General features: G+C 57.8%; 2 protein-coding genes across 7 annotated transcripts in view; one reads left to right on the top strand and one right to left on the bottom strand.

Moving 5' to 3' along the window:
• The window catches only part of DSTYK (dual serine/threonine and tyrosine protein kinase), a 39,325-nt gene extending 30,271 nt beyond the window's left edge, over nt 1–9,054 (bottom strand). For all 6 annotated transcript variants that reach the window (XR_004842843.1, XR_004842854.1, XM_035900910.1 and 3 more), the window contains exon 1: nt 9,044–9,054. The gene's annotated coding sequence lies outside the window, so the exon portion shown is untranslated. The remainder of the gene's footprint in view (nt 1–9,043) is intronic.
• The window catches only part of TMCC2 (transmembrane and coiled-coil domain family 2), a 16,923-nt gene continuing 15,622 nt past the window's right edge, over nt 8,837–10,137 (top strand). Inside the window, exon 1 of the mRNA XM_009647957.2 lies at nt 8,837–9,277. Coding sequence (XP_009646252.1) covers nt 8,864–9,277 — 414 coding nt within the window. The 5' untranslated portion in view covers nt 8,837–8,863. The remainder of the gene's footprint in view (nt 9,278–10,137) is intronic.

A 10,137-nucleotide genomic window follows, 5' to 3' on the forward strand; every position in this document is an offset into this window, starting at 1 on the left:
TATGGCGTTACCGTTGGGGTTACCGGTGTGGTGAGCACCCAGCGGGGTTACGGGCGGGGTGTGCACCTTGGTGGGTACCACCATCCCCACACCCTGGTCCCCACTCTGCTACAGGTGTGACCTTGGGGGATGTGGGATGGTCCCAGGATGGGGATGCTCCAGGATGGAGATGGTCCCAGGATGGGGATGGTCCCGGGATGGGGATGGTCCCAGGATGGGGATGCTCCAGGATGGGGATGGTCCCAGGATGAGGATGCTCTCAGGATGGGGATGGTCCCGGGATGGGGATGGTCCCGGGATGGGGATGCTCCAGGATGGGGATGGTCCCAGGATGAGGATGGTCCTGGGATGGGGATCGTCCCAGGATGGGGATGGTCCCAGGATGGGGATGCTCCAGGATGGGGGTGGTCCCGAGATGAGGATGGTCCTGGGATGAAGAGGTCCCAGGTTGGGATGCTCCCAGACTGGGGATGCTCCCAGGGGAGGGTATGGCCCTGGGGTGTGGGTGCCCCCGCAGTGGGCCACCTCCCAGGGTCGAGATGCCTCATGGTGGGCTTGCACAAGCACGCATGGGGCTGGGCACCGCCAAGGCCATGGCCCTGCTGCAGCCTGGCCACCAAGAGCAGCAATAATAATAACAATAGGGCAGCGGTGGGAGAGGCAGGAGGACCCTGGTGCCACCACCTGCCCTTTCAAGGGGGCTGCAGGCACGAGGGTCACACCCCGGGGTGGGGTGGGCTGCCAGCCCCCAAGCAGGCTTTTTTTGGGGTAACAGGGCTGTCCCCTTGCAGAGGGGCTGAGCAGACCCCAGTAAATAACTGCTGAAGTCACCCCAGCGCTGAGTGTGGGGGAGATGCTCAGGGGACCGCCAGCCGTGCTGACAGGATTAGTGCTGCGGCAGCCGGGAAGTGCCGGTGTATAAATGGCCCCGAGGCTGCTCCTGTGCCTTCGGACTGTGTCCGGTTAATGAGGAAAACAAGTTACGCGGCACTGCAGCGCTGCGGGAGGGAAGGGAGCCGGTCCCCAGTGGCAGGGTGCGGGCACGGATGCAGGCAGGCAGGACGAGGCGGTCCCAGGTGAAATTGGGCAGAAATTTCCTATGGGTTTGAAAGCGGAGCAGCTCTGATCCCCAGCTGCTCAACAGGGTCCCGCTGGCGTGGATGCGGTGGGGTTTTGTGTTGCAGAGATGAATTCCCTGCTTGTAACTTTGGTGTTTTCAGGCGCTGCAGCACGTTGCGGCCGCGGGCAGAGCGTGCTTGTGGCAGCACTGTCAAAGGCGCCGTGGTGGTCATGCCGTGGTGGTCCGGAGATGCTGCTTCCACTCTTTGGTTTCAAAAAAACCTTGACAAAAGTGGAAAATGTCCCTGGTCACCCAGGGGCAGCCTGGCATCTAGGACAGTCCCTTGCTGGGGAGCACCCCAGCCTGCCGCTTGGCCTAGAAGGTCTTACCGGCACGGTCAAGGTCACACGGGAGCTGGGAAGCACAACCAGGACTGCCAGGCTGCTGCCGTGCCTGCATGCATCCCTTCCAGAAAGGCAGCTGAAAGCCCTGCTCCCGTAAGAGAACGTGGCTGCTTTAAGCACAAGAAGCCCTGTGGTTGCTGGATGCTGGTTGCAGCGACACGTGGTGCCTTTTCCTTGATGTCCAAGCAGTAGCTCCGGCTCCTGAAGCCGCTTTGGCTTTGCTGACATGATGTGCAGCTGCTGCTGCTGCCCTGAAAACTGCTGCTGGAAGGGGGAGCCCCACGCCAGGGGAAGGCACATCCATGGGGATGTGATGCTCAGGGCCACACGAGGCTTGGTGGGGAGGGACACCCTTACCTCGAGGAGGCTCAACTTGGCTTGGCCAGGGTCTTCCCGTCCGCATCCCCCCCCAGCCTCTCTCCATCCCACCTGGGGCCCTTTCCCAAGCACAGGGCGTCAGAATGGGGTGGGAGCGTGGGGCTAAAGGAGCCACAGCTTACGATGGGAACGGCCACCAGGCCAAGTGTTCCTTGGTCGGCGCGTCCAGCTCTAAGCTGGAGCTCAGCCTGGTCTGCAGCCCGGTCCAGCCCGCAGCAACAGCAATGGCCAAATGCCCATTGATTTTTCGATGCGAGCATGATACCCTAAGGCAGGTTTGCTTCGCGATGCTCACCTTTAACGCATTTGTAGCTCAGCAATTAATTGCCTGCATGGAGTGAAGCCTCAAACTTGCTTCGCCAGGCAGAACACATGAAAAATTGCATCTCGGTGGTGCCCACAGCTTCCGTGGCAGAGCTGGGCGCTCTGCCTGGCCCCCCCCCAGACACCACCGATTCAGCCACTTTGCCTTCTATTGCTACAATTAGTGGCATCGTTAATATAATCTTAAAGTTTTCCGGCTCCAACCCCCCTCTGGAGCTGCACCGCATTCACCGCGGTGGGGTGGGTTCGAACAAGCCAGTCCTTGGTCCCTCTGCTGTCCCCAGGCTGGCATGGTGCCGCGCACCAAGACCCACAGATTCATCTCCCCATGGACAGTGAACAAGCGTCAGATGTAAACTTTTGTTTGCTGCCAGCCAAAGATGGATTTGAGCTGGCAACCTGGAAACAACAGGCTGCCTCCTGTCATCTCCATCCCCTAACCCTGGCAGATCCGTGGCAGCTCTCCCTTCCCCAGCCCCGACTCAACTCCTTTGCCAAAAGCGAGGGCTCCATTAGGGGAAAAGAGAAAAAAAAAATAAGTTCTGGCAAGGAGCAAAGCAGATGCATGACACATAGTTCTGCTCAAAAATACGTTGGGTGGCAGGGATTTCTGCACGCTGCAGCAGAGTGACTGGATCCATACAAAACACTGCAGAAGGAGACATCCAGCCCCTTGCGGCTACCAGGGTGCCTGGGGCGTCCCAGCACCAAGGCGTTCACCGCTTGGTCCCACTCCCACTTTCCCCAAGTATCTCGGAGCTGAGTGTTTCCCCTGGGTCTCTCTCTCTCTTTATTTTCTAAAATGGGCCGATCTGGCCAAGGGCTGAAAGTTGAAGCCTGACATCATTTCTACCTCCAGTTAGTGATCTTGGTCTTTATGGCTTTTTTCTTTTCCTTTCCCCCCTTTGAACCTGAAAGCCAAGATCAGCAGGAGTCCAGAGGCACTGGCCTAAGCTCTTCCCTCTTCCCAGAGCCTGATCCAAACCCTACATCCATGGTCAAAATCTTCCCCTGGGCTTCCTGGAGCTGGGGAGCCTCTCCTGGGGAGGAGGAAGAAGAAGGACAAGGGGAGGTCCCACCACAAGATGGATGGTCCCCAGCACAGGTCCTGCCCTGAGCAATAGGGTTGGGACAGGGGTGGCTGGAGGGGACGGGGTGAGGCATTAACCTCCCATTTCCTCATAGCAGGCCAAACCCACTCAGCTAGTTTATTTTTTTCCAAAGGTCTCTCGCTAGGAGGGCATGGGTCTGGGGGTGGAGACCCCCTGATGCGGCTCAGAGCCCCCCCATGGTGGTGCCTGTGCGGGCTGCTCACTGCAGGGAGAGTGCAGAGGACTCCTCCTCTCCGTAAAGGTCGCCAGCCCCTATTCTAAACTCTCAGGTACATTTATATTTAATCCCTCGCACGAACAATTTTCCAGGCATATTTTGGTCTTGAAAGGACACCGCCAAGGTGAGCCGGCTCCCCTGCGGTTAGTGGGATGGAGCTGTTGTCAAGCATCTCGAGCAGGAGCAGCGCGGTCCCTGGAGCGGCCGCATCCATCATCTCCCCGGGGCATCGCTCATCAAAAGCTCTCGGGCTGCTGGCAGAGACCCCGATGGCTCCCCACTCTCACCGGTGCAGAGCTGCACACTGGGACCCCCCGGCTGGTGGGTGCAGGGACAGCGTGTTTCCCCGGGGTTTGTGCCAGGCGCCGTGGAGGTCTGAGAGCGGTGCTGGGGCGCGCTGCCCTCCCGGGAGCTGCACGGTGCGTCCCAGCAGACACACGCTCATGTTGGTGTGGGCCACCTGGCTGAGGCCAAGCACTCCATGCCCCGCTGCCCCCCCAGATCTGACCCCCCCGGGTCCCCATCCTTGCTTCCCACCAAATGTCAGCGCTCAGCATCCATCCCCGCAGTCAGCTCAGGAGACGCAGAGGTGACAGCCGTGGGAGAAGCAGTCGTGGGCTGCCACTCGCTGTGTTATTCCCCTCCGGGAGCACATCTGGCTCCTCTCAGCCCCGGCAGCAGAGATCTCACCCTGCAAATGCCACCCAAGGTTGGGAGCTCGCGGGGGTCCACAGCCCCCTCGGCCGGAGCCACACCGGGGCAGTCGGTGCCAGCCCCGCAGATGTTATTCTGGAGAGCGTTTAAGGAGCTGCGTGTCACTATAGCGCTTTGGTAGTGCATTAAACAACATGACTAACGTTTGTCACATGTTTGTTCTCTCATCCTGTCCCCGGGAGGAGAAGTGTGTGTGGGGGAGTGCTTTATTTTCCATTTTAGAACATCTATACGTTTTCCTTGGCATTTGTGGCAGCAGGAGGAGCGGCAGAACCGGTGCTCAGGATGCTGGCGTGAGATAGGGATGCGAGGGGCAGCTGGGCTGGCTGCTACCCCACGGGGACAACTCTGCCCCAGCCTGACAGCTGGCAATGGGGTGCAGGATGGTGGTAGGACCCCCGTGCTGGGGACCCAGAGGAGGATCAGCTGGAGAAAGCAGCAGGAGGACTAGAAACCCTGTGTGGGGGTGAGCAGGGGCTGCCCTGACCTCCCGGGGTCCTGCTGCCATTTGCAGGGCTGCGCGGTGCTCAGTGGCTCATTCCCTGTCTCTGCCCACTGGGGAATGGCTCCCCCCACACCTCAAAATACAGAGTGCTGTGGGATGGGGTGGGATGGGATGGGATGGGATGGGATGGGATGGGATGGGACGGGACGGGACAGAACAGGATGGGCTGGGATGGGATGGGCTGGGATGGGATGGAATGGGATGGGACGGGACAGAACAGGACGGGATGGGACAGGATGGAACGGGATGGGATGGGATGGGATGGAATGGGATGGGATGGGATGGGATGGGACGGGATGGAACAGGATGGGCTGGGATGGGATGGGCTGGGATGGGATGGAATGGGATGGGACGGGACAGAACAGGACGGGATGGGACAGGATGGAACGGGATGGGATGGGATGGGATGGAATGGGATGGGATGGGATGGGATGGGACGGGACGGGACAGAACAGGATGGGCTGGGATGGGATGGGCTGGGCTGGGCTGGGATGGGATGGGATGGAATGGGATGGGACGGGACAGAACAGGACGGGATGGGACGGGATGGAACGGGACAGGATGGGACGGGATGGAACGGGACGGGACGGGATGGGTCGGGATGGAACAGGATGGGATGGGATGGGACGGGACAGAACAGGATGGGATGGGACGGGATGGAACAGGACGGGATGGGATGGGACGGGATAGAACAGGATGGGATGGGATGGGATGGGATGGGACGGGACAGAACAGGACGGGGTGAGGATGTGGCGGGACGGGACGGGATGGGATGGGATAGTCTTCTACTGTGTCTGTGCCATGCCTCCAAAGGGCTGCAGAGTCTTGGTTGGAGCCTCTGGGCAGGCCAGGGATATAAATAATTCATAACAATAATAATTGAGTGGGACTTTGCAGCATGTGGCTGTGCTGCAAGGTCATGGCAACAAGATCCCCTCCTTATGCGTCTGAAAGCCGAGTAAGGGGTTTGGATGTCGGGGCAGGGCTGGAAAACCATTTAGCGAGAAACTGGGAGGTTTCAGGCTGTGTGGCCATTTGGCAGCGGGAGGAACGCGGCCCTGGAGAGCCTGGCAGAGCCCGAGAGGCAGGGAGGGATGCGCATCCCTGCTATAGCAGGCAAGCGCAGGACCTGGCTCTGCCATGGGACATCACCAAAGGGCAGCATCCCAGACAAAACAGTCATCCGAGTCACTGTCCTCCTGCAAAATATGTTTGTTTGGGTTAAAATGAGGTCTTTTTGGCTCTTGGCCAGGTGTGGCTTGTCACCACAGTGTCCCCATAGGGCCAGGACTCCGCTGTCAGTGTGGGCAGGGCAGTAGGATGGGTACAAGGTGGGGGGTGTTCGTCCAGCCCCCTCCTAGCTTCTCACATTTTAGCCATTAGTTTCCATCAGTGGATAAATACGTAAGAAGGAGGCAGAGAGTGTGACCGTGCTCAGCCCAGAGCCGTGCTCAGCCAAACCGTGTGCCTTGGGCTTGATCCTGCCGCAGCTGGCAAGAACTGAGCTGCTTATGGGGGACGTGAAGCAGGAGATGCTCCTCTGAAGTCCACAGAAACAAGTCCCCACTGCTGAGCAGGAGACCCTGGCTGCATGAATGAAAAAGGCAGAAGAAATAGAGATATTTTGGTATTAATCTTAGTGGTTTACAGCTGTCTGCACTGAGAAATTAATCTCCGTATCCATTGCATCAGTTATTAGGCAACGGCTGTTCCAAAATAGCCCGTGCAGACACTGTGTTCTGAGCCACGAGTAGTTTCGTGCCAGAAAAAATGCCTCTGCTTTGGAATTGCAGTCATATCCCGGAGTAACATAAGAAAACAGCGGTTTTACATCAGCAGATTCTCTGCAATAATCGTTGGCATCTTCATGGTCCCCACTCCCAACCACTCTTTAATGTAGACAAGCCGTGGGGGTTCAAGCCCAGGACAGCAGGGCTAGGATTCCTCTTTTTGCTCTCCTTCCCCTTTTTCCCATGCAGATCTCTTACCATCCTGCCGGGAGCCCCACCTGCAGAGCCCAGGAAAGGTTCTGTAAGGAAAACTTAGAAACGGCCTGAGAAGAGTTTCTTTTAAAAGGTGAATTCCTATCAGATCGAGCTGTTGGGCCAGGAACCCCCGGCGGGCAGCTGGCTTCCACCTCCACGCTGCTGCTGGGAAAATGTCCTCTCCTTTATTGCCGGCTTTGCTTTTATTTTGTCTTCAATGGAGGCAGTTGGTCGTTTCTTTTCACCTGGACCTTCTAAAGGGCTGACTGTGCATCCGAGGGTATGCCATACCCTTGATGGTAGAAATCTGTGGGTTTATAGTTATTACCTATCTAATGCTGTCTCTGTTTCCATAGAGACCCTATAAATAGAATAAAATTTAAATCACTATTTCCTGAAGTAGCAACTCAGCACCATAGTTTTATTATATATTTCCTAGGGAAAACCAAAAGGATGGAAATTTTCATTATGCATGGATAACAGAAGGATTCAAGGGTTTGCCTGGAGTGTTTAGTGACACAGGATCTAACTGCGGATTCCTTGCCAATATTACAGGCGCAATGAGAATTAGGCCCTTATGGATTTGGACCTTGTGGCTTTAACGCCTGGAGTGTTTAGGAGACGGAGCCCTTTCCGTGTGGCCATGAAATCCTCCACAGTCTGCAGCTCCTGGAGGTCATGTCTCAAACATCACTGCTTTTCCAAAAGCCAGGGCTTTTGCCAAGTGTCCCTGTACGGAGCCTGCTTCACGCTGGTTTGCAAGCATGAGTAAATGGCAGCGCTGCAGTTATGGGAACCAGCATCCCTGGGGAGAGGGCCAGCTGCAGTAAATCAGCGGTGAAATGCCCCTGAACGTCAGCAGGGTCAGGACTGGCGTCCTCAAAGGTAGGGTGCTCGGCTTAACTCCAAAATCGAGACAGAGAGCAATGGGGCAGGCTTGTGCCTTGTGGTCTGCTGGGTTCCTGGTAGCTGAGGCTGCTTTGGAAGGCGAGAGGATCTTTCAACATCCCAAGATCATTTACTCGCTCTCTGGGAGCTGTGATGGATCTCAGATCTGCTGAACTCTTTGCAGATGCTGGAAGCTGCTGCCCATACCGCTGCCCCTGGTCGGCCACGTGCAGGGGATTGCAGAGGGCACCCAGCCAAAATCTCCCATGGATGCAAATCTGGGCATTCCAGTGTCTGCGAGGAAATCATTCCGGGCTAACCCAGCCATAATCAGGAGCACGATCTGTTCCACCATCCATATTGCATGACTTTGCCGTGGCTAGCATCCACCCCAATTCCCAGGAGCCAGCACGAGAGAAGCCATGTGCTCTGTGGGAACGTGAGCCTCAGCCCCCTGGGAGAGGAAGATCCAGGGGTAACCAGGGGAGCGACATGCCCCCATCTCCTGCTGGAAACCAGTTGCTGCCCAGCGAGGACTGGATTTGGTGGCACTGGGCCACGAGTTGCAATTTCACCCCCATAAGTGAGGCCAGCCTGGTATGTGCTGTGCTTGGAGGCCATGGAAAATCCCCTGGGCAAAAGCATTCCCCGATCCTTCCTGGAGCACATTTTGGAGAGCACGTGGCTCCTGGCAGCACGTCGGTGGCTGAGACTGCAAGGCTGGGAGTAACCGTGGCTTTTCTAGCTAAGGAAAAAGCTGCTCTGTCCCCGCTGCCGGCAGAGTCGGGGTCTCTGCGCAGCGCGTGGCATCGGCTGCAGCGGGCACTCTCCTCCCTCCATTTGCTCTGAAGGACCTTTCTGCTCCTCTTGCTGCTTTCAGGGGTAGCCAGGACCATTGGAGACCTTCTCCTGGCGTGGGTAATGCTGTTGGAGCTGCACACCTGAGCCGTCCCAAGCCACTGTGCTCAGCCCTGCGTGCCATCAGATCACAGAATCACAGAATGGCAAGGGTTGATGGCCACTAATGTTTAATACTTTTCCATGGGTATAAAATGCAGTGCTGGCCACAAGGCTTGTTCCCTTCTGCAGATCCCTTTGGGTTGGTGTGGGGTCCCCAGAGCCCTCCAGAGCTCTTTCATCCCTTTGGTTCGGTGTTAGCATGGGCACCGTCAGAGCTGTGCATGCTGAAGTGGGGCGATGCCGTCCCTTCCTAACAGTAACAGGGATTGTTTTCTCTCCTCCCCTGCAGAAAATCCAGCAGCTGTCCGAAGGGTCCATGTTTGGCCATGGCCTGAAGCACCTTTTCCACAGCCGCCGGCGGTCACGCGAGCGGGAGCCCGAGAACGCGCAGGCCCCGCTCCCGCCGCACTACGGCATGTCTGACCACGACTCCCCCGACGAGAAGGAGCGGTCCCCGGAGATGCACCGCGTCTCCTACGCCATGTCCCTGCACGACCTCCCGGCGCGTCCCACCGCCTTCAACCGGGTGCTGCAGCAGATCCGCTCTCGCCCTTCCATCAAGCGCGGCACCAGCCTGCACAGCGGCAGGCGGGCGGGCCACGACGAGATGGGGGGCGCACCAACACAGGGCCGCCCCAGGTCCTCCTCCCCCCCTGACACTGCCATCCTCCTGGCCGAGAGCGGGACCGTCTACCTGCTCACCGAGGACACCGAGTGCCTGGCCGATAAGGTAGGGCTGTGCCACGGGGGCATCCTTGGGCAGCTGGGGGGCACGAGCCCATGCGGCGGGCAGGCTGGGACAGGACTGGGTGCAGAGCACCCCAAAATGCTGTTGGGAGGAGACCGTGCCTCGGGGCAGCACTGGTGGCACCGGCTGTGCAGGGTGGCGGATGGCAGCCCCTGCCCGGGAGCAAGTTGGGTCCAGAGGCTGCTGGGGCTGATGCTCCTCTCGCGGGGAGGTGAAAGCCCTCGTCCAATTCCCAGAGCAGGATTTGAGGGAGAGAGAAAGGGACTGGCAAGAGCTCTGTGCCAGTGGGGTGGGACACCCAGCGTGGGGTCGGATAGGATCCTGGGCAGCCCAGCACCAGGCATTTACAAGGGCTCGTCCAGGTGGCTGCAAATTGGTCCCATCCAAAGTGATTTTTAAACGGCTCTGTGCAGAGCTAATAGAGAGGCTGGTATTTCCATCTAGCGTTTAGCCCTGTTAATTATGAAACAGCTGAGATTAGCGCAGCAGCGTGGCACGCTGAGGACACGGTGAGAGGTGCTCTGCGTGCCGGTGGGATTCTCCATGTTGGCTTCTCTCCCTGGCCTTTGGAGCTCAGGGCGGGCGTCACACTCTAAAACCACTCTCTGCTGCCTTGAGGGCTAGATGCATCCTCTTTTTTTCTTATTTTACCTGAAAATGCACAGCGCAGGGGCTGGGGACGATGCTTCCCACGCCCCCCCAGCCGCTCCTCTCTCCTTGGCACTGAGTCCCCGAGAGGGAAATCTGACCTGGAGACTTTTGTTGCCCTCTGAGCTAATGGAAAGAGGATCAACCAGATACTTTTTCTTTCTCTTTTCGCTCAGCTGTTTCAGCTCCAAACT

This window comes from Egretta garzetta, unplaced genomic scaffold (assembly GCF_000687185.1).
Source record: "Egretta garzetta isolate BGI_Z169 unplaced genomic scaffold, ASM68718v1 scaffold640, whole genome shotgun sequence".
Taxonomy (NCBI): domain Eukaryota; kingdom Metazoa; phylum Chordata; class Aves; order Pelecaniformes; family Ardeidae; genus Egretta; species Egretta garzetta.